Genomic DNA, 25,804 nt, shown 5'->3' with positions numbered 1-25,804 from the left:
TAGATATTCTAGGATTTCAACTTTTTTGTTTCAATCATTCTGTGCTGGCCAAGAAGCATTTATAGACAATATAGAAAGGTTTTGACATTCCCAAATATGGCATCATAGTTTGTTTCAACATGCTGGAATTTCACTTTACACATGCTGCAGAGAATGCTTGAGCAAAGGTGTGCTACCAATGTGTACTTCAGGAAACATGAATGCATTCCAAGTCTCAGTACTGGACTGTGTCATTTTGCTACCAATCTAATTGAAGAAATGGGCAGTGTTGATGCCTCTGTCTTTTATTATCTCCAGCATTAACATTCTTAATACTTGTTTTACTTAGAGAGGGCCTCCCACTCAAAGGAAAAGTATTCCAACTATGTGTAGTACATTACTAGAAAGACTTAATAAACCTATTTTCTGAAATTGGTATGAAAATGTGTTTTTACATGGCTGCTTGCCCCTTTGATAGTAAAGATGTGTCTTTACTAATTCAATTCCAGTTGGGGTTCCAGCTGGCTATTGGAAGAAAAAGCAGGGACAACCAAGAATTCAAAATCACAAGCTTCAGTTATCTTCTGTATAGTACTACTATTAGTGAGGAAAAAAGCATCAGAAAAGTGCAAAAGAAAAATGCATCCTGTTATTAAGCTCTTCACACTGATCATGCTCTCCTGCTGGGTCAGCAGAAAGTTTACAGAATTACAGTGCTGAAATCTGAGGTTCAATTCCCTGTGGTGGACAAATACTGATTACTTATTGTGTAACTTTGCACTAAAACAAACAATCATACTTTGAGCAGGTTTGTAGAGAAAGAATAACAAGCTTTTTATATTTTATATTATTTATAGGAAAAATAAAACCCCAAAATCAGAAAATATACAGCAAAGTTAAATAAGTGTTTTCTGTTTTAAATAGTTTGCTGTGAATGCTTTTTTTCAGTCAGTCATTTGGAATTTATTAAAATATTTAAAAGGAGGGATTTTTAAATATACTTTGTATTTTACACATTTAGGAAGAATCATTAACGGAAATTCTTGACAAAACATTTACTGAAGTTCAGTAAAATGTATAGTGTTCTTAATATGTGTAACATAATATTGGCTGTTGATTATCATATTTTATCAATATCTGTATTGATATCAACAGAATCAATACTGGACAGCTGATAACAATAATTATAATATTATCTGATGCTTGTGCATGTCACCAGTTTAAGTAATATTATGTGATAAGATGTGTGAATAATTCTGAAAATTGTGTAGTAATGGCAGACTGCTGTTTTATTTTATAACTACTTTATAAAATTCTTGAAATATTTGGTTTAATGATTATCTCACATTTCTTCTAATGCATCCATTTGGATGCATCAAAGTTGTTTTTACATATAGGCAGCCAGTGAACATTTCATCTGTAGTTTGAGCAGAATATTTCATCAAATCATGTGCTACTTTGCAATTACATTTTTGCATATGTTAAAATGAGTATTTCCATTTTTTGATTATTTCACTTGTATTAATTGTTTTTATATACTAAGTAATACTGAAAAGATACATGACCTCTTTTAGTATGCTTTATAAAAAAAAATATTTGTAAACTTTAACTTTCATCCTCTTGAAAATGTTCTTAAATTAAAAAAATATTTGTATTTCTTGTTTCATTTCTTCTAAACTTGTAAATAATATTGCTCTTAAAACCAGTTTTTATTCATTAAGACTGATAATGGTTTTATCATATCATTATTTACTACTCAGTTTGTTGTTGCTAAATGTTCATAGCAACATCAAAATCATTTACAGTAACAAATGATATGAAGATAAATATCAGTTTTAAGTGATAAAAATGTGATACTGGTTATGAGTTTGCATGAAGGTGAGGTAGTAGCTATGGTGAAAACTGTTGTACAAGATCTACTGATCTTTTCTTTAAATATTTATAACCTTGTAAAGACAATGGAAGCTCAAAATGTTTCCATAATTAATTAAATATTTTCATTTAGTTTTATGGTCACAATAAAGTACCATTAAATTCTACTTAAGAATAATCATATGATTTTTTAAAATAGTTCATAACTGATTGTTCTAAAACAAATGATGGTTTTGTGTTGCTTAGTTGATGAAAATGATATGTTTGTTTGTAATAGCCAATTGCCATGACAAGGCCTAGTTGGAAGAACCGAGGAAAAATGTTCACCGAGTATGGTGTCTCCTTACGAAGTGTAAAACCTGACCAGACTGGTGTGGTAAGAAAAGCACAGTCAGAAGCTGTTTCTTTTCTAGTTTTGTACATGTTATTTTACATTCTATAATGCAGCTGTTATTTTAAATAAGGCTTATAAACAAGGCTTTTAATGTTTTGTTATCTGTTTGAAGAAACAAAAAAAATTTACATTTATTATGTTGCACATATAGATAACAAAAAGGAGTTGCGTACTAAAGTTTTTATGGTTGATACTTGTATAGGTTCCTTTGAACCTATTGTAGATGTCTAGCAGTTTCTTTATTCAAGTGTAAGATTTCAAGAAACTGTGTATCAGTTTTCTTTTCCTAATGCATGACATGAGTAATATCTGCTTTATAATTGGTTTCAAAATAACATGTATTTGTGTTTTGATCACATGTGTATGTGTATGAATTAGAAAAAGGATCTCTATTGGTATCTATTTTAGGATAAGCCCCATATCATCTAACTGTATAAATACTGTAGCACATTTGACCTGTCAGATTTTCTTGCAGTCTTCTGGGTAGTGCATTACTGCTGCTTCTGTGCTGAACTTGTAACTTGTTTGGATTATAATTAAGTGAAACTTCAAATGCTGTATATTTATCATTCAATAGAAAGGATTTTTTGTTCTGCAAATAAAATTGTCTGAAACTAATAAATATAATCTGTTAAGGTCAAAGCTATTCTGGAGAAATCTATTCTGTCACCAATGCAATATCTCATCCATCTGGATGTGTTTTTCAATTATTGACTTAAGTTGTGCTCAATGAACCCCTATTATGCTTTAAGCCATGGAAAGAGCCTTCAGGCTTTTACTTATGTGTCCTTTTCCTACTGTGTGGATGGTTTTCTCTCTTTTGGGGATGTGGGCATCCCTCAAGCTTCTCATTCCTTTGTGATGAGCACATATGTGGTCCCTTCAGAGGTCACTGCGTGAGTGACCAATGAATCATGCATTCCAATCCTTTGAATCATCCTGTCTCATTACTCAGGAACAACATCGTCAATTGCAAATGGTGGTTGGATCAGAACAACACTACTACTGGGGTACCCATTCCACCACCTCGTCCCGAGATCCATCTGTTTACAGATGCATCTCTTCAGGAATGGAGGAGCTTATCTTCAAGGTCAGGAGTTCCAGGGTATTTGGACAGAAGACGAGTCTACCCTCCATATCAACATGCTCGAACTCCTTGCAGTACACCAGGCAATAGGTTCAAGTTCTGTCTCTCTTGAAAGGAAAAATTGTCATGATGCATCCCGACAATTCCACGGTAGTATTTCAGATTTCTCGTCAAGGAGGCACACATTCTCGAGATCTTTGTTTTGGTGCCTTGGATCTACTCTACTGGGCTCTTATTTCCATTGTATCAGTCTTTTAGCATGTCATGTTCCAGGAGTGATGAATTTAATTGCATATCACTATCTTGACCCAACTGGATACTTCTGACAGAATGGATGCTACATCATGAGATTTTTCAGTGGATTTGCTCTCAGTTTGGGTTTCCAATGATTGATGCCTTTGCGACTCATGGAATTCTCAACTACAGTTGTTTTGGTCTCTGATACCTCATCCTCAAGCATTAGCAGTAGATGCATTCTGTCAGGACTGGACAGGCTTACATCTGTATGCCTTTCTCCTGATTTGGCTATTGCTCCAGGTTCTGACTATGGTTCATTCCACTTCCTGTCAATTTCTCTTGATTGCATCATATTGGCCAGCTCAAACGTGGTTTCCACTTCTGTATCTGCAGGAATGTCCACCTCTACCTCTTCCACATTAGCAGTCTCTGTTGAGACAACTTCGATCAGACATTTTCCACCCAGATGTTTGGAAACTCAATCTTCATGCTTCGAAGTTATGTGTACTTTGCTCGACATAAGGGTTTAACTTCTAAGGTTTCTCTGTATTTAACTAAATCTCTCCATAGGCCAACCATAGCTGTTTATCAATGGAAATGGAATATTTATGATCAGTAGTGTATTAAAAGGAATTTAAACCCTTTTCATCGTAAAGTATCTACCATATCCCGTTTTATAACCTGGGTATTTGAGACGAGTCTCACTTCATCTATGATGGATTTATATAAGGCATCCTTATCCACTAAGTTTCGGTATTCCATGTATCAAAAGGTTTTTGAATCCTCAGTACTATCCTGTCTACTCAAACCTTTCGTATTCTTTGACCCAAACGACCTTTTCAATTACCGAATTGGGATTTTACAGTTGTTTTTCATACACTGTTTCATCCTTATTTTGTGTTCATTGTTTCACCTTTTTCTTAAATTGTATTTTTTGATGTTGTTGGCTTGTCGATGTCATCTGTCAGAGTTGTTTGCAATCCATGTGCATCAGACTTTTTATTATTCTACAAATTATTTTCCTTTACCCCAATAGGCCTTTTCTTCCCAAGACTCCTGCAGCTAGGGAAGGGAAAGATCCTTCTCACCAATTCATTTGCCAGCCATTTATCACCTTTATGACCACTCTGATCCTGATCGTTTGTTATGTCCTGTTAGGGCCCTCAAGTGTTATGTAGCTCATACTAATTCATTTTGAGGTAGTAGGAATCGATTGTCATTCTTTGGAATCCTTCTGTTTACCGTGACTTATCTCCCATTACCCTAACAAGGTGGTTTTGTAAATTTGTTCACGTGGCCTATAATGGATTATCGTTACAGGAGAGGAATCTTTTGCATATCACATCTCATCATATCTATATGTCATTAGCCCCCCCGGTGGAATTGCCCTTTGGAAGACATTGTCCGGGCTGGTATATAGACTACTCCTAATACTTTCCTATCTCATTATTGCATGATCTGGCAGTTTTTTTTCTTCTGACTACCCCTGTAGTTATTTTGACCACATCTGTCAGATTTTAACAGGAGATGAGTATTTTCCTCAATCATGTTATTTCTATGGTCCCTTTATTTTTCACTGGATCTCACTCTGTGGTGAGTGTTGCACAGGCAGGTATGCTTTCTTGTTTGAATTCCACACTAGCAACCACTTTCACTAAAATTAATTCAGGCTGAAGCAGGCTCTGTCAAATTGGGGTGTTCCGTAATACAATCTAGGCGTCTACCAGATGGTATTACCTTATTATTATGGACTGCCACTCACGGACTATAATGAGTAAAGCTAAAGGGGATCATGCCTGTCCCTACTGATCTTCAGGTTGAATGAATTAGGATTGGTTTGCTTTTAAAAATGTAGTGAACTTGGTTCACCTATTGCACAGTTTCCAGAGCTCAGGACTCCCCACCATGTGTTACCCTCCCAGACTTTACTAGTGAAGCTCAGGAGTCCTTACCACCCTCAGTTTCTAGTCGCTGGGGTAGCAGACAGATGATTTTCCTCAATAGTCTTTAAGCGTGTTCCTTCATTCTTGGAGAAGAAGTCAGAGTTGGGTGCCCTCCTACTGAGGTCCCTGGATGTTTTTCTTAGATGTCAGTAGGAGTGGCACCAACCTCTGTGGGAGCCTACTTGTAATTCCAGTTCAGATTTGACATGAAGCTGTTTGGTTGGGAGGTGCATGGCCCTACTCTTTGATCAGTGTCAGTTTCGTATATTGTTAATGGAAGGAGGTCCACTATCTCCTCATAATTCTGAATGCAAAGTGGTCCCATCCTAGGTCCTCATCAAACAAGTAATAGTTTGAAATTGTTTTTAGAAAATACCTTAAAATGAAATTATTTTCTCATTTAAGAATAAAGATTAGTTGAATGTAAATAATTAATAAGCCCAACAATTAATTCATTAGCAAGTTCCACTAATCACCCATTGAAATACACTCCAATAAATGTATGAAGACAGGTCATTATGCACCTGTCTGCAGATGAGCAGACTTTTTAGGAGAGATTCAGTCTGTTATTCCCTAAAAGCTGTAAAGAAATGAGAATGTCTTTTGGAAAGAGAAAAAACATCACAGGGATCAAGCGATAGCTCATTGAAGGTAAAAAGTAAATTTCAAGCTAAATTTAGCAAAGAGGCATGGGTTAAATCCACAAATCTGACACCATGTAAGATTATGCATATGGGTTGTATTTAATAAATTCACTGTAGTCCTTAGTATAAAACATAAGGTTTATTAGCAGTGGCCATTTTTTACATAATGCTATAATAATAAGACATAACAACAATGTTTTGTTTTCTACACTCTATAATTCTCTTGCCTTTACATATATGTAATAGGTAGTGCCAGCTCACCATTATTAACTAATACTACAGTGAGGTAATGTAATTTTTTGTGGCCTTGTTGTAGATGATAAAGCTTTTTAATTTAGCCTGTTTTATTTACTTAATATTAATGGACATTGAAATTGGGTGTTTATAACCTAAAATAATGATTCAGAATACATCAATACTTTAACTCTTTCCCTATAGGCATCTTTTTCTATGTATGTCACAAGGTTTTACTGAGTTACATTCTAATTGTAATTAAACTACATATACACAAATAAACTTGGCATCAAAACTTAATGAATAATCCAAATTTTAATATTATATAAGTTTTAAGTTCATGATTTTATAAGGCAATATAAACAAATATTCTCAATTTCCCTTAGTAGAGAATTCTGACATTTGCTCTCTAGGTCTTCCCTTTTCTCTAATTTATTTACCACCCTTCTGAGATGTACAGAATTTACTCACTATAGTATAGTTATTACTCAGGCAAAGCATAATTTTTATAGCCTTTAACCTTATTTGGTTATAGAGCCATAAATTAGAAAATCAGACCTCTCTTGCCATGCCCACCTGCCACATCCTCTTTTTCACAAATTGCCAATAGTTCTCTCTGATGTTTACTGCTATATTGTTTATAACCAATAGAAAGTCAAAATTTTAATCTATCAAATATATAATTATATAATTGTGCTTTCTATATGAAGAATTGTCAATTTTGCTTCCAGCTCAAACTGTTCCTATGGGAAACACATCGATAAGCTTAGCTACATTTTTAATGGCTCTTATTGCACAGTTAGAAAGCCAGAAAAATTATGATAGTTAAAAAACATTGTCTGCTTATGATATGTTATTAGAAGACCCAGGTAAGTACTTTATTCCTTGTTTTCCAAAACATACGTACCTCTGCTGATACTTATAGCTATTACTCGACTGCCAGGGTTTCTTCTTTGTCTATCTAAGCATTGGTCTGATTTTTCTTAATTGCTCCAGTCTTTTATACCCCACTGAATTGCCCTTGGCAATATTTGTCTCATGATACTCTCCACCTACATCAATACACCCTCTCTCCTGGTACTGTATACAAGCCTCTCATTCAGATAATTTTATCACTTTTTCTCAACAAAGCATCACTAATGATTTTCCAGTATTAAGATCATTCAGAGATACTTTGAATGCTATCATGTTATATAGTTAGTTTTCGTAATAATAATAATAATTTCAAAAATAATTCTTTTTCTTCTTCTGATTGGGAAGCTAGTTATTGTATGAGTTATTATTTCTGGCACAGAGGCAAATTGTATCAACATTTTACAGAGACTTTAGATTTGCTTTCTCTTGTGCCTTCTTTTTGTCTGTTTGATTTTCAGTGCCCTTGTGGGAAAGTGGTAAGTTGATGGACTCACAGTGCTGGGATTCGATTCCCTAAGGTGGTTGCATTAGATGACCAAAAGCTGCTTTGCTCTAACAAAACAACTTTACCTCACAAAATGCTGTTCCAATCAACAATAATCAACAGCCTTTAAATGACTTATGAAAAACAAAAAGGAGGCAACTTTAGGATAAGCTGCCTTTGATTTGTTTTTCTTCTGTTGGTGCTTCGAATGTGTGATGTTTTTGGTTTTTTCCTGGTTTCTTTTGAGCCTGCACATTACTTGTTGGCTGAAAGGTTTGGGAGCAAATTTTTAGTTTTTTCTTCATACATGGATCTTGTAGTTCATGCTGGAAGGTTGATTTCTCAGTTACGTGAAAGAACAGTTAGGCCTTATCCAACATGATGTCATAATTTCGTGATTTAGCCTTCCAGGTGGAAGCATTTTCTGATTCTCAAATAGTACATCTGCTCCTCGAATTTCGGAGTTCACCTGAGTAGTTCAGTGTCCCCAGGTGGGACAGAGTAAGTCTACGGACTTATAACTCTAAAAATTCAACATTTTGTTTTCCTGTCATGTCACTTTCTTAAAAGACTTTTAGGATCATCATTGTTAGCATGCACATTGGTTCAATCTTCAGCTTCCACATTACTCCTTGTTGTCATTGGAGTCTCTAATTACATCAATTCCACCGCTATTTGTGAGTCTCGACTCCTGACATCAGTTCCTCGGTACATTGGTACCTGAACTAAATTCTGTATATATCCAAGGTTTCCACTGCTTGGTTAGATTGCCAGTGGCATCAGTGATTATTGTATACCTTCAAAGGGTGGGAGGGCTCGGTTCCAAGTATTTCTGGTCGTATGGTATCATTACCCATGGGTCCAGGAGGACTGCAGGTACTTGAATTACAATTAGTCATTCAGTTCGCATCTTCACCACTATTATCCAGCCAACCTGTAGAGTTTCTGTCTCCCACAGTTCATCGGGATTTGGAACTTAGTTGTAGGGTGATCTGTGTTTGGTTGGTCTGGGGTAGTGAGAGAGTCATGTTATTTCTTCAGAGTTTTTATTCCTATCAGTTGTTGGACCTATCGATCTTTCTCATCTATATCAATGCTTAGATTCACAAATTACTTTTTCCTTAATCTGTGTTGAATTTTCACTGGAATTGTAGATGTCCAAGTTGGTTGTAGTCGGCTGCTATATGTGCTTTGCCATAGCAGGTGGTGTCTCACCACTATCGGCATTTGTTGTACACAACAGTCAGGTACTGCAGTTCTGAGTTTTTACCTTCAGACTATCATCGGCTTCACAAGGGTTTTTTCTTGTCACCTTCATTCCATTGTACTGTACACACACCAACCATGGACTACTGGTTACTGCTGGCACCATCTCGTCAATTGTCAGAACATCACATCTTGATTCTACTTTCAGAATCAACCAAGGCAGGTTTCTCTTTCAGGAATGAAACACATATTCTTGCTCCAATTCAGTATGTAATCAGTCTGTGTATTTTTTATTTTTCATATCATCTCTCAGTTGGGCTCAGCTGACTCCCATCCAGCTCAACTCTATAGAATAAGATGCCACACTCTTACTCACTTATCTTTCTCCCACTGCAAGGATGGTTCTTTCTCTTCTGGGAATGTGGACATCACTTGAATCCATCGTGCCTTTGGGACGAGAAGACAAGTGATCCTTTTATTGGTCTTTATGCAACCAGGAGATTGTCAACATCGATTCACTGGTTCCCCAGTTTCCTTCGGGATCATTTTTTTATCACGAGGGTTTTTTAAGTTGGGACACTACTATGATATAGGTTCTTCTACTGCCACTTCGTTCAGAGTTCCATCTCTTCACGAAGGCCTTGCTTCAAGGATGGGGTGCATATAACAAAAGTCAGGAATTTCAGGGTCAATGCATGGATGAAGAGGATTCCCTACACAATGTTTTCATCCTTCTTGATCTTCAATAGGCAGTGTCTCATGGTCTGGGCTTATTAAGGTATAAATAGTCTGGCTTCACTCTGACAATTCCATGGTGGTGTCTTATGTTTCTCATCAAGGAGGCAAGTGGTCTAGGGATCCATGTTTTAGAATTTTCTGACAATTCCATGGTGGTGTCTTATGTTTCTCATCAAGGAGGCACGTGGTCTAGTGATCCATGTTTTCGAATTTTAGACCTTCTTTTCTGTCATATCTCTCTGCTAGCTTGCCACGTTCCATGGGGATGCCTGTGGTAGCAGGTCAATTGTCTCAATCCAAGCAAATTCTCCTGACAGAATACATGTTATATCACAAAATTCTCTTGGATTGACTCTCATTTTGCCACTCATTGGTGGGTTGGCCTCTCATTGGATCACCCAGCTACTGGTAATTTGGTTTCCATTAACTCATCTTTGGACTTTGGCAATAGATGCATTCAATCAGCACAGGATGATATTACAACTCTGAGCCTTCTCTCTACTTTATATGTTACACAAGGTGCTAAATATGATTAGTTCCAACTAGTGTTTCCTCTAAGCCATGTGGCTGCGCAGCCGCACAACAAACAATCAAGACCCATGCACTTCATTATTTCAGCTGTGCACATCCTCAGTAATGGCGAGGAGTCTCAACATGTTAATGACCCTGGCAATCGATAGGCCTAAACCCCAAATAACCAACTGGTAGCATTACAAAGCAGCCTAATGATACAATAGGTTGATGGTCTAAAAATACCCCTCCCCCAAAAAAAACTTATAGCACACATCTGCACATTGCCTTGATACTAGTCATTCTATTTCCCTAGCAGCCTGGTCGATTTGCTCGCTGGAGGTCATGGTGCAGACTGGTATGTGAATCTCCCCCAGTACCTTTATCCCACTTTACTTGCATGATCTGCTCGTCTCTTCGTCTGAGGGTTTTTGTCTACCCCCTGTAACTATCTTCACAATTTCTCCTAGACTACCCAAAGGGGCGAGTATTTTTATTTCTAGCTTTCAGGGTCACTTACCTTGTTTTCACAGGATCCCACCATGTGGCGAGGGTTGCCCAGTCTGGTATGTTTTTATCAAACCAATTATGCACTTGGAACCACTAATTGAAGATACTTTGTATAGGTTGTAACAGGCTCTGTAGAAATGAGGTATTCTATAAGACCACCTACAAGCTGATCTGGTGGTATTACTGTTTTGTGATGGACCACCATTCATGGATTCTCGTGAGTAAAGCATAAGGGAATACTGCCCATCCCTGCCAATATTTGGATTGAATAAATCGAGATTAGTTTGCTTTTAAAAATTTAGGTAACTTGGTGCAGCTTTTGCACTGTTTACAAAGCACTGTTCCTCAGGACTCCCCCACTGTGCATTACCCCCCCCCCCCCTCCCAGATTCTACTGGTGAAGCTAGGGAGTCATCCTTACTGCACCTGGTTTCCAGTCATTGGGTTGGTGAACAGAAGCTTTTCCTCCAGAGTGTTAGAGTGAATTCCTCCACTCTTGGAGAAGAGGACAAAGTTGGAGTCCCTCCTACCTGGGTCCCTGGATGTTTTCCCAGATGTGGATAGGAGTGGCAGGAGCCTACTTCTAATACCAGTTCAGATTTGATGCTCGGCTATCAGGTTGGGTGTGCATGGCCCTTCTTTTTTATCACTATCTTTTCGTAATTCCGAATGCAGAGTAGTCCCATCCAGTGTCCTTGGTTGAGCACAGCTGTTTCACGTCCTCCTGATAATTCTGGGGGCAAATGGAATTTACCTTGCCCACTCAGTTGGGGATTGAGGATGATGTTCATAATTCCAGATTGGATGAGTTCTGTTCCTTTGGTTGAGTAAGGCATACATGATTCCATCATTCCGAGTCTGGGTTGTTGTCTTTCAGGCTTTGTCAGGTGAAGGAGAAGGTTAGTCCATTTCGTCTGTTACTTACTTTCTCATCATGATTATGGTGGCTCAAAATGCATCACTCTGTGGCTACAGGTTGGACCTTATTCTGTTGACCTCAGTCAGACATTGTTCATCCAGATGTCACCAGTCTCTTGTGTTCATGCATGGCTTTTGTCAGGTCCATTGTCACAGCCCAAAAACTGACTCCACATGTTACATATTTTCTTTCCTATTCCATTAGACCTTCTGTCCATTAATAACAGGTGATAATATACCTTCCACCTTTGGTCTCTTTGATGTGGTTTCCATCCTTCCCACCCTTCTGTTCCTCATCTTTCCCTATTCTTCACCTGATTGTTTGACAAAGGCTTGTCCACTTTGACCATTTCTAGCTATCAAGCTGGGTTCACGTTCCCAACTTTTTATTCCCTGGAACCTTTCCCTTTCCTGTGCTGTGTCCCCTGCCATGCTTACTGGTTGAGCTTGTCAATTCATTAGACTAACATATTTGGACTTATCCATGGACGTTTGCCATCTTCACAACATTTCTTCTCATCAAATTTGTCACATCACTGTGTCCTTGGCTGCTTGCCTTCGGCATCCTTTGGAAGAGATTGTTCAGGCTGGAATGTGGACTACTTCCAATACCTTTGTTGCTCATTATGTGCATGACCTGGCTGTATCTTCCTCTAGTGGATATTTTCTCCCTCTTGTGGCAATTCTACACATGTCTATTCACCTTTGACTGGGGAAGTCTTATCACAACCTTGTAAAGCTGTGTTCAGTTTGTTTTACATCTTGCTCCTACTGTTGTTTTGGGAATTTGATCGGTTTTGTCCAAAAGCTTACTTCCTCTTTGTAATTCTAGTTGCTTTATGTATGACATTCTGTTTACTTTTGGTTGGGGTTGCTGAGTCTATATAATACCATCCACATGCCCTAGCTTCTGTGTTTATGCTACAATATGTTACAATATATCTTCTTTGATCCCCAACCTCTTAATGCCAAGGGTGTGTTATGAACCTCATCTGTTCAGTTGAGGTTGTATATGTACATATATACTTTTACTTATATTTTATTATAAACTGCATTGGGGTTGCCAAGTCATTATAACACCGCCCACATGCCCTAGCCACTATGTTTATGCTACAATATGTTACAGTATATCTTTTTTTTTATTCCCAACCTCCTAATCCCAAGGACGAATTATGAACTTCATCTGTTAGATACTTCTATTTATATTTTATTATAAACTGCATCTCCCAGATTGAGTTGCATTTGTGCCTATCCTTTTTTCTGCCCATATCAGAATCATTTCCTGCTTTAAGGGCAAAGAGCATACCTGTTCCATAAGTAATGTGGTACCCCACAAGTGTGCTTCATTTTCATTTCGGAGCACACCCATTCATTCTAGGTGATCGCTCTCTGCTTGGTTTCTATGTTATGTGCCTAAACAAGCCCCTTCACCTTTGCAATAAGTGATTCTTGCTTTGTGTAAGTGAAATTAAGACCGTATCAGAAGTTAAAATTTTTCTTGCACTGAAAATGTATTTCCGATAGGTACTTACCTCACACACTTTCCACCCTTTCTCCCCATGGGCAATGTTTTTATTGTAGACCTTGCTAATTTTCAAAAGTGAGGATTGAGCGGGAACAGCAGAAGGAGCTAGCTGCACCAATATAGGGGTTGCAATACTATTGGTGGGTAGTAGTCACATGATATGTACATGTTCAGAAATGGTACAAAATTGACGGGGTATACAGACTGGTGTGCTGATTGCAAAAAGTTTTTAGCTATGCTTAGAGGGCAGATGAAGATCGTGATAGGAGGTAAGTAGCTATAGGAAATAGTGTAAGAAAAATGTTAACTTCTGAGAACTGTATTTGGTCTAAGAATTTACTTTATGGATGAGGAGTAATTTTCACTTGATCTCCAAGTAATATAAGTGCTACATGTACACAGTGCTGTATCTTCATAATATTAATTTCTGCTTAAACTAAACCTTGATCAGTGTTGGTCAATAAAAAATCTCCAGTTGACAGGAAAACTGCTAACATTTTTACCTGCTTGATTAATCTGAACCCCAAGATTGTTTCTTTCATAACATTGTTAAAGTTATTCTCATACAAATTATATTTATAATTCAAATTTTGATAAACTACATGTCTTATCTTACATTTATTATAATTTAAAGCCATTTGCCTTTCATTTGCCCAACTCACCAAATAATCTAAATTTTTTTTATAAAGCAACAGCATTATCTTTGCAACTAGCAACACTCAAGTCCTTAATATCATTAGCAGATTTTAGTAATTTTATTGACCATTCCTCCTCCTATATCATTAATGTAAATCAGAAAAAGCAAAGATCTTAACACTGAGCCTTGAGGTATCATACTTGTGACATGAACCCACTTGGAAGTAGTTGAATCTTGAACTGCTACTTGTTAACAATTGTCTTTCGGGCTAACCATGATATAACTACATCTTTGCTAAACATATTACTGCTATAGATAGACTGTTCCTGCTGGCTGAACATCCACTGTTATACTTCTTGCTGTTATCTCTTGTCTTACTGGCTAACTGTGATATGGCCATACCTTTGTATTTATAGAAATCATTTGACAGATCAATATGTTTTTCTTATGAAAATAAATGGCGTATTCAACAGTTGTGTAGTAGGTTCCTTATAAAGTGACCAGTTATTGTATGTTATTAAATGCTTCTGTAAAGTTTGCTAGGAATAAGGAAATTATGTCATTGTTCATTTTCTGGAGTGTGTATTCAGGATAAATCAACTATAGAAATATAATTCAAATCAAGCTGAGCAAACAAGCTAAAAATAATTTAAGGCTTAAAAGATCATTTTGTTATTATTCTTAATAAGGTTCAAACAGTAGTCTACATTGGCTAGTTTATAACCAAAAGAATGTCTATATTGATATGTAAAAATACAAGTATTATATATTGCTTTTTTGTTTTCGTTAAGAACATGGTGTTGCACTATCTAACAAATGGCACATGCCAGCTAATGTTTGCCTATATGAAAGAGATCTTCTTTATTCCTGTGATGCTACTACTGAAGGCTCTGTGTGATGTTACTGACCATTATATCTACAAAGAAATGATCAAAGGAAAAGAATATGACTCATTTTTCAAAGGGTAAATATGACTCCTGTTTAAAGTATTTATGTTAAACATTTTGTAAAAATGTGCTTTTGTGCCATTTTTTTCATATGCTAAAACAGTGAATATATATCACCATTCTTTATTTAGTCATAAATGTAATGTCTTAGTTTAATACCTAGGTAGAATATTCATTGTACAAATTCTGTGAAACACCAACAATTTACTCTTTAGGTACTTCAATACATATATTTACACTACCAGATATTTTTAATGAAGTGGTATAAAATATTCTTTTTTTTTCTTTAATCCCTCTCTCTTACCTGGATCTATACTTTGGTGAATAAAGTTGATGTTAACTTGTAAATAAAATATGCTACAGTCCCAGCTGTTAATGAAAAGGTTGGTTTGTATTTTCCTACTGAGTTATTCACATTGGGTGAAGAAATTTATGCAGTGGCTATCATGTAAACTTGCTATTAAGTTTGAACTGGCTTTAATTTGTCCATGCCAGAAGTTTCATTGGGTAAGTGAAATGTTCACCAATCCTCCAGTGTTAGTCTCCAATTAATGCTATTCAATAAACTTCACTTATAAAGAATCAAAGTTTCAGTTTAAGTAGTCTAAAATATGTAATTTATTACTTCTGTACAAAAAAAAATACATATACTATGTGTAAATCCTGTTTTATTTTGAGAAACTTTTCTTTTGATATTTCATCACAGATGGAATCCTTTCAAACTTACAGGTTGTTTATAAGTTTTTGTAACCAAATGAATAAATATATAGATTGTTAAGCCTCTTTTTTCACTCATGATATAAGAGTCTTGGAATAATACTATAGGTGGCATTGTTTTATAGCATACAGTTGTGGAAAATCTTAAGTTTGTCTAGACATGTAATGATCATTTTCTTTAAGATATACTGCATTCTTCAATTTATTCACTCAGCTTAATAAATCTGTAGTATGTGTGTTCTTTCAACAAACACTAATAATGTGGATTCTATAAACTGCTAATGTTTTGTTGGTAACAAACCTTTCTGGTTTAGGATACTTCTTTATTGTTACTATCTGCTGCCTAATGCTTTGGCTAATTAAGAAAGTGTGTTTTGTTGGACAACAAACTCTGGTTTAGGCTAGTTTTTTCACTGTTATCCTTTGATACTTCAACTGTTTTGGAAAGTGTTTTGTTAGATAACATACCTCTGGTTTATAGTACTTTACTGTTATCACCTGCTGCCTGATACTTCAACTACTTTGGTAAGTATTTTTATGTATAATGAGCCTTTGTGGTTTAAGGTTCTTCTTTGCTGTTATCATCTGATATGTCAGATGTTTTGGAAAGTGTGTTTTGTTACTGTCATTTGGAATAGTTCCAGAGTATATAAACAGATATTGTAGTGATTTTGAGATCCACTACTTTAATTCTTAAGAATAAAGACAGCATACCAATAATGTTTGTGTAATATGAGTTTGCAAGTTTAAAAAACAAAAATTTAGAAAATTCTTTGAGCAGTTTGTTTTAGCCAAACAGAAGTTTTTTTTAAAGTAGCTTAAGGTAAATACTTAAATTTTCTAACTTCTATTAAGATTCACCTGTCTAAAGAGTAATTCAAAAAATATATAAGTGGCAGAAACTGAAAAAAAAACATCCAAAAACATGTTTGCTTATCATATCAAATCAACAGCTTTAAACAGCAGTTAACTGAAATGTATTGTAATTTTTTTGTACAAGCAAACAATGTTGTATTCATAAATACTTAGATTGTGAAATTGTTGTGATGACTAATTCATAATCTGCATTAAAATTTCTACCTAAAAATTTGTTTTGGAATATCTCTCACATGCTTATTTCAATTTTAACCATCTTAGTTAGTGAGAAGGAAGTCTTGTGATAGTTATTTTATTCATGGCTTTTCCCTTGACTCAAACATCTTGTTTGTTTTGACTTGCTATCAAATATAACTTGCTTTGACAAAGCTGAAACTTCACACATAAACAAATCAAATCCATTGTTCAAGTTGCTGCTGTTTATATGTTTTAGTATTGGTATTGAGGATGCAAAGGAAGCATGTGTTTAATTAATCAACAAAAGTTACCATAAAACTCAAAATAATAATATTTTTTAGCAGTTTATGTTTGTCTCTCACACATCAGCCTTCTTTTATGTAGAGGAGAAAGTGCAAAAGTGTAGTTGGCACCTATGGCTGACAAGTGACTGTTTATTTCATTTCATTAAAGTTCAGATTAACACCTTTTCTATTATTCTTTAAAACAATGCCCATTTGAAGTGTGAGAATTAACAAGTATTACAATTTTCTACATCTTCAAACAGTTTTAACTTGCATATAAATGTTTTGTATAATGACTTTCTCCAAGTAAGTTCTTCACTTTCTAAACTATAAAGCCTGGTCTTATAGTCTATTCTCTATTTCTACTTTGCTGAAATGGTGAGGGATTTGACATTGTAATTTTAGGCTAGTTAGATTTTTTTGAAAAAGAAAATGCAATGTTTAAAGTTAAAGTTAATGGTATGTTTTTCTAAATTAAGATATTAATTTCCTTATAACTTAATCACTAATAAAGTACATAGCTACCCATATCAAAAAGTTTTATTGCATTGTCATGTTTGTTATTGGACTGCAAACCATAACATCAGAATGTTTTAGGTTTAATCTCGTGCCTAAAGTTGAGTTCATTCATGATTATTAAACAGATATTATCTAAACTAGGCTTGTTCCCAAACTTGCATTCATTGACGTACAACCTTTTACATTGTACTTGCATTAAAGTTGTAGCCAATGAATATTAATTGTTCTGTAGTTAGTTTCCTATACAATGATTAATTATTGATGTGTTACTAATATATTAGTTACTAGAGACGAATTATTAACTTGTTTTTATCCTGTGTTTTGGCTAATCTGCTGCTGTTTTTGGGGAATTTCTGCAAATTACTGTTTCTGTGGTGATAATGGCCAGGATTCAGTTCTGTATCTTCTATAGCTATTGTGCTATCTATTTATCTAGGGTCTCTCCAATAAAACTTAATCAACTAACTTAGTTGAATTATTTCAATAGGGCTTTTGAGGTTTTTCTGACTTGTATGCTAGGTTGACTGTGTTATTAGTTAATTGAATTAGTTTATTTTTCTTACGTATGTTTGATACCCCATTATTTCCAATACAGTACTTACCTCTACTTACAAGATTAGCTATTCTCATTCAATGCTGCCCTCTATATGCAAACTCTTTCTTTACACTGACAACTCCTGACACTTTCCTGACAACTCCATGATCTAGGGCTGTGATTTCAGGGATCTTTGCCATCAGTGGGATTCTCCCCATGTGGGTGCCTTTGCTATGGGTCTCAACAACAATTTACCTCTTTTGGTCACTTGTACCTCATCCCAAGCTCTGGCAGTCAATGCCTTCAGCCAGGATTGGTCACACAAGTATTTTTTATTTGTACCCACCCATCCAATTACTTCATCGGGTGATTTATCTCATCCACTCCACTCCTTGTCGGGTCCTCCTGATTGCTCCTTATTGGCCAGCTCAGCCTTGATTTCCATGGTTACAGTGACTGTTCTTCTCTCCTCCTGTCCTTCTTGCACTTTCTTTCTACCTTCTTCATAAATCTTGGTCACATGTCCACAATCCCAACCTTCTTGTCCTGCATCTTTATGCCTGGCTTTTGTCTGGTCTTTGGTGAGAAGATCCGGTTTCACACATCGAGTAGATTCCTTGTTATATGGTTCCATCTGTCCATCTTCCATGGAGGTGTACCAATGCAAGTGGAGGGTATTTTGTTATTAGTCTACAATGTGGGTTTCCCTCTGACCAGCCTGCTGTGGCTCAGGTGGTGGAATTTCTGTCCTGGTTTTTTGGCTATGGGTCTTCAGTCTCCTCGCTTTTGGGATATCGGGTAGCCCTATTTCATACTTTACATTTTTCCTGATACTGTAGAGTTTTTACTTCCCCCTGTCCTTACCATGCTCATGTGTTTTTTCTGGAAATATTGCCCTTCCAGGCAACCTACCCTTCAGGATTGGGATGTTAATGTGGTCCTCCATTCCCTTACTTTTCCTCTTTTTGAAACATTTTCCTCATATTCCATGTTTCATCTTTCCCTTAAAACATATTTTCTTCTTCTCTTAGCCTGTGCACGTCAATGGTCTGATTTGTCTGCCATTTACATTTCACGTACCCTTTATCACCTATCTTCTCCTTTATCCAGATCAATCCTTTCTCCCAAAGACCTCAGCAGCTCTGGAGGGTGGTTCCTCATTTCCCCCTATTTCCCTTCCTTCCATTTCCCATCTTTACCCTCGACCGAATCCAGATAGTCCTCTGTGCCAAGTCAGGGCTCTTCATTGTTATATTGCCCATACTGCTTCCCTCTGGGGGTACACGTTTCCAACTCTTTATCCCCTAGTAATCCTGTTCTCTTTGTGGTATTTCACCTTTTAACCTTACCAGTTGATTTGATTGGCCTATTCCTCCATACCATCTTCTTCCCGGAATTTGTTCCAGGTGTCTTCCCAACAGATCTGACACCTCACTTTTTTCCCTTGCTTCTCGTTCTCGTTGTCCAGTGGAGGAGTTTTTGTGATGCGGCATGTGGACCACACCCAGTATGTTCATCTCCCACAATCTCCATCATACCACGGTTTCCTCTTTATTGGGGTTTTGTCTACCACCTGTGGCCGTTCTTTGGTGCGACTTTAACTGGTAAGTTTTTATTCATACTATCCATTCTTTTCAGGGGCCTTTTCTCTATTTCTTTATCCCATGGATCCCACTTTGTGGCAAGTGGTACCTGACCTGATATTCTTTAACTATAAATCTGCACTGTCCAGCCATATTGACTCATGCTTTATCTTCCATGGCTTTGCACACTCACCGTTGAGTAGGGATGCTCCACAAGATTGCTTGTAGGTGCATGACCTAGTGATATTTTGCTTCATAAACATGCCCATCCCTGTCATGCCCCAGAGAATAACTCGGTATGGTCTGCCTTTCAAAATAAGGTTTTTGTGGTCACCCATTGCACTGTCTCAGGTGATGACATTCCTCTGAACTCTTCAATGCATTGTCACCCTCCTTTCTTCAAGTGGAGTATGGCAGTCCTTACCACTTTCCAGTTCCAAGCCACTGGTGTGGTTGACCATGGAGGCACCCTGCTGAATGAGTTCCACACAATAACCATTCAGTTATAGAGTAGGGCAGTGGTGTTCTATGGGTGTAGATGATGTGATATCCTCCTATGTGCGATAACCAATGATAACAGAATGAGACATCAGAAGGCAGTTCACCCCTTCGATTGGGAGCTCTCATCTTACCCTCGCTTGGTTGTTGGTTCCCCACCGGCTGGTTTTGAATTTCGAGTGAACCGATCAACATACGTCCTCACATAGGTTTCGGGTTGTCTATCTTCCTCCCTAAATTTCCTCCATCTGGGTTGTGGGTCACAGCGGTGGTACATGGGATTATTCCGGTTCTGTCCTTGGCTATCCCTCATCCTCTGTTTTTATGGGGATGTTATTGCCATTTGGATTGTCCTGGCCTGTTTCACAGTTGGTGGAATTGATTGCATGCAATAGACATCCTTTCGATACAGGATGTTAAGTTCACAGATTGATAGCTCAGGGCTAATCCTTGTGTCATACCCAGGAATCGGAATGGTTCTTAATCCCCGGATTCTTAGGTTTAAGGTGAAGATGGTATGATCCTCATCCTACTCTCGCGTGGATGTTGGTACTCCACGGGTAGGTTTTGGATGTAGTTGACTTATCGAGTACGGTCTGCTGTGTCCTAGCCACTCTACACCTAGGGGCTCATTCTTTATTTACCCACCTTTCTCATTGTGGGATTGAGTTACAGTTTATCTCTATGGTTAGGATCACTTTCCTGCCACATTCTCTTCCACTCGGGTGTGCTACTCATTTACTGCCCTTATATTTTACACATTCCTTCGTTTGGCAAAAAAGTATACCTGGCTTAGAAGTGGGGCAGTTCCCCTCTTCTGATCTGAATCTCTCATTTCCAGGGGTATCCTACAGATGTTTTCAGGAGATAATTCTATCCTTCCCTTGCACCAGTCCCTCCTCCTTATCAATATGGGATTCTAGCTAATCTTGTCAGATGAGGTAAGTACCGTATCAGAAGTTATAATTTTCCTACACTGACACATTTTCACCCCACAATTCTTTGGTGCTAACATCTTCTGCCAAACTTTGAAGTGATAATTCGGTAGAGGAGTGTAGAGGGAGTCACATGCGTCACGTGAGCATGTTATGCTCCAATTGGTGAGGAGGTGACACATGATGATTTGCATGAGGGACATTTTGAAATCTTGCCATTCCAATAGGGGGGGAGTGGAAGGCTTGTGGTATGTGTAAAGAAAAAGTTCGCATGTAGAGAGCAGCACTGAACAAGAAGAGCTAATCTTGTGAGTGGAGATAATTATAGGAAAATTATAACTTTAGGCTTACTCCTTTTAATTACATGATCTTCTCTGATTAGCTGTTGCAGATGGATTGATTTTACATTGTCTTGTATCTCTGCTGTTTTCCTGAATGCTGTTGGTGTTTTGGTTTTTCAATGTATTGGAGTCCACATTAACAGAGGGATATTGTAACTGATGTTTTTGCCTTGCACTAAATCTTTAGGTGTTTTGGCGTGCACTAACTTTGATAGTTTTGTATTGTGGCTCTTTAATGCTTTTTGAGTTTATGCTTTTTTTTTGCATATTCTTTGCATGTTTTCAGAAAGAGATTTTGTACTAATTCTTGGTGTTTGCCTTTTTTTTTTAATTTCTTTACAGGTGTTCAGATTATCCATTGTCAATGGGGTGGGGGAATCAGTGTGCTGTTTTTTTTTATTCTTCTTAGCATTACAACATTCAAACTTATATTAAACTACTTTGTGTTTATGTTATACCAATTAGAATAGCATAAAATCTTAGCTAATAATCCATATTTTAATAGTATATAAGTTTTAAGTTCTTAATTCTACAAGGCAATATTTAAAGAAATCTTGAATTTCCACTAGTGTGACCCATGTGACACATTTTCTCTTAGCATGCCATCATCCCAATTTATCTACCATCCCTCGAAAAAGAGCGAAATTAAACGTAAGTTACTCTATAAAATTATTATTTCTTAGACAAACCATAATTTTTATAGTCTTCAATTTTGTTTGGTTACAGAGCTATCGATTATAAAATCATACCCCTCCTACCACACCCACCTGTCCTTCAGGATTTGTTACTAGTTCTATCTTATGTTTAATTATATATTACTTATAACCAGTAGAAAGTCAAGGTTTTCACGTATCAAATGACATATTGTATAATGTAATGTTCTGAAAAGATAACCATCAATTTTACTCGGAGTACCAACATCGTTCTCATAAGAAAGTTAACATCTAGCTTGGATAAATTTGTAATGAATGCTGTTGCATAGTTAGAAAGCCAGAAAAGTTTGAGAATTAAGGAAATTTGTCTACTTTTTGTATGTTATTAGTCTATATTGTTTGGTGCATTATTTAATTAAATAAAAATTATTAAGTGCATTACTATCATTAGTATAAAAATTTATGATCAACTCTCTTCGAAAACCAATAGCAAGAAAAAAGAAGCTTGGTTAAGTATTTTATTTCTTGTTTTTCATGTTTATTCTTTATGTATAATTATAAAAGTAACTAAAATGTTAAAATAGGGATCCTTTTAGGTTAGTTAAGATTACATTAAGTAAAAATAAATAATAATAATATTATAATAAAAATATTTCATGAGGCACACATGCAAACAGCTCGTGGGTAAAAAGAGGTCACGTGGTCAGTCAAATTGACCAAGCCCGTGTTGAGAGAGAAATAGAATGAGAAGTTTATCTTCATTTTGGGCTTTAGTTTCTGTTTATAGTGAATAACTATTTCTTTTTCACAATGAAAAATCTTTTGTAAGCTAGTGTTTTGGTTGATATGTTGCTTGAGAACTGTATGTGATGTTGTTGCTAGAGCTGGGTGATTAGTGGTTTTTATTAATTGATGAATAAACAGGTACAGTATTCCTGACAACATCGTATGTGTTCCTCATAAGTGGTGATCAAAATGTGATATTAATCTTCCTATTTACTAAACTCCTTACACACTTTGATAGCTTTATCCCATTTATGTATAAACGAAACCTTGTTACATGCTTACTAAACAGAGCTTACAACCTGTGCTTCACATATCTTAATCTACACTCTGAAATTTCGTTCTTACATGATATCCTGAAATGTGACTGACAATGTTTTGACAAAAATTTCTGGCACTAATTTTTTTTAAAGATAATATGGACATTTACTCTCTGGAGCATCGCTAATGACAACTAGTGACAACTAAATGGTACCATTTGTTTTAAATGCAGTAATTAAATTAATTGATAATTAAATAAAAAAGTAATTACTAATTTGGGCAATTATATTTTCATATATAATATATCAAAATTGCAATTAGAATTAAGTAGCCAGTTAGCCAATTTATTTATGTACATTATTTGAATCAAATAAACATATATAAATAATATGCAATAACAATATGAGACATCAGAACATTTTGCAGACACATAACATAGTTGATAAGTTTATCTGATTTGCTGAACATAATAAAAAATCCCTCATTCTTACAACCATTGAAACTCAAAAACCATGGTAAATCTATGAAAAACACTAATTTTAATTGAAGAACTAAACATCAAAAAACTTTTAATAAACCTTGAGCAATCTCCAGTCAAATGACGTTTTATACTATATATAAATATATTCAAGTTATCTGATGTTTTCTCATTAAAGACAATTTTTTTAGCTTTCCTGCAAATATAATTCAAGATATAAATACTTTCTCAGTTCACAAATAAAAAGGGTTTTACAAAAACTATGAAAAAAACTCTTAAACATGTGTATTTACTCAACTATGAGTCATAGTATAACTCATGCTCTATCCAGTCATATTTAAACTTTCTTTATAGCTGTTTTCAAAGTTGTGTTTTATTAGTAAATGATCAAATCATTTGATGTGGCACCATAACAAGGTGACACCATGGTTTGTAAAATATGGAAGAAGGGAAAATGCTTGAAAATCAATAAATGGATAATATATTGTTAAGAGTTGATATGTTCTTAGCAAATATAGTTATTATTTTTTTGGATGAGCAGAAAAATTATAAATATTTGACAGACGCATTGTTTACAGGCTAAACTCTTTGCAACTGTGAAGAAATTAAAATATTAATTTCTTTTATTTCCTTCAAGAATTACATGAAATACATCAGAAAATCACGAATTATTGACTAAAATAATTTTGAGTTAAAATTTTCAAATATAGTTAGAATTAACACATAAAATTGTCTTGAAAATTTGTCTAAAAAATTGGTTGGCAAAAGTAATGGCAAAAGAATATGAAAAGTAAAAGGAAACCTTGCTTTTAGACTTCAGGTACAATAATTTAGAATTAAGTTAATTTTTTTATCCTAAGCTGTTGCACATGAAAATGTGTCATTTGCACAAGTTAAACAACAGGATTTTGTAAAGGGAGAGGGGTCCAATTAGGCCTTTACCAGCATTACTTATAAATTTACATAACTATCAATGTTTACTTATAATGTTATAACTTTCCACTACTAGTAACATTAGTAATGTGATATCTTGAGAATTCCCAGCTAAACAGAGAAGTGAGGGCATACAAGAATAGGGGGTTCATAGATCTTGCATGCGGATGTGTTCACCAACAGATGTAATGGTTTGGCTGTAAAGAATGAAACAGGACATGCAGATTTACACAATGAACCAATCTTTAATTGAAATCTTGACAGTTTACAGTGTAAAGCAAGTGACCATGCGTTTATGTGTGTGACTAGCTAGAGTGACAAAGACTTATTAAATAATAGGTTCTTGGTAATATGTACCCTCCTTATGTAAAAATGTACCATGATGTGTTAACTCTCGACTCACCTTATTACTTAACAGTAATGAACTATACTATAGATATGAACCTTTGCTCCACTATCCTGTGGGGCAAGTTGTCACTATTCACTGATTGGCGAACTTAAACAAGTACTTAACTCTTTAAACCCATAATTATCACCATACCTTATAAAACTTCAGTTTTCTTCAACACAGTTTTAATTCTATGTTTATGGGTTATGTGCATTGGGTAATACTTGTATTGAGAATGATACACAGTTCAACAATGCTTATAATAACTATGTGGTTTCTTAACATAACAATTGATAAGATTTTGTTAAAGATTACAAGTATTTTGTACACAAAAATGAGATATTTTAATTAAGTATTTCTACTAAACTTTCATTATTTATATATTGTAGTTATTTGCACTCAGACTCTGAATAGTTTGAGTGCAAGGCAATTTTCATGTTAAGTATAAAAATAATTTTTTCATTTAATAGTTTTCAAGTTTCATTTGCATAACATTTAAAACCTCCTAAATGAATATCAAAAGTTTTTTAAGGCAAATGTTTATATTTCATTTTTAACTTTCTCTGCCATATCACTAGCTATTATCATCAACGTATGATTCAATGAAATGTTTAAAATTAAGATATTGAAAAATGTTCATACCCATTAATTTTTGTCAAATAATCTTAAATTATCTTCTTTTGGTTATATTCTTAATTGCACATTTTTACATTTTGACATATAGTTTATTTTTAATGTTTTATTTTCTTTCTTGTCCTTTAGTGCTCATTATTATTTCTGACACACATCAATGGGCTTCTTCAGGCAGTTTTACTCTATCATCGTTAGAGATACTTTAGCAAAATGTTCTTATACTCATGCGCTGGTAACCCTCTTTCAATCTTGCACATGGAAGGGATAGGCAAATTTAATTTTTCGATTTTATATATGCATTTTGAAATACCAAAAAATTAAATTACTAGTGAAACAGGTTAGCACTCAGATGAGTTTAATTGTTGGAGTTTCAATTAAAACCAACCCGTTCACCTTATTTATTTGTGGGAGGATTTGTCGTGACGAGTGG

At 35.5% G+C, this 25,804-nt stretch overlaps 1 protein-coding gene across 1 annotated transcript in view; it reads left to right on the top strand.

Annotated features, from left to right (window-relative positions):
• The first annotated feature begins 2,131 nt into the window (after positions 1-2,131).
• LOC106462981 (DNA-directed RNA polymerase I subunit RPA2-like) overlaps positions 2,132-25,804 on the top strand; it is a 130,597-nt gene continuing 106,924 nt past the window's right edge. Inside the window, exons 1-2 of the mRNA XM_013922951.2 lie at positions 2,132-2,227; positions 14,625-14,797. Of these exons, the coding sequence (XP_013778405.2) occupies positions 2,138-2,227; positions 14,625-14,797 (263 nt within the window). The 5' untranslated portion in view covers positions 2,132-2,137. The remainder of the gene's footprint in view (positions 2,228-14,624; positions 14,798-25,804) is intronic.

This window comes from Limulus polyphemus, unplaced genomic scaffold (genome assembly GCF_000517525.1).
Source record: "Limulus polyphemus unplaced genomic scaffold, Limulus_polyphemus-2.1.2 Scaffold1293, whole genome shotgun sequence".
NCBI lineage: Eukaryota > Metazoa > Arthropoda > Merostomata > Xiphosura > Limulidae > Limulus > Limulus polyphemus.
Note: the sequence above shows the minus strand (reverse complement) of the source record. Positions and strands in the feature narration are given on the sequence as shown.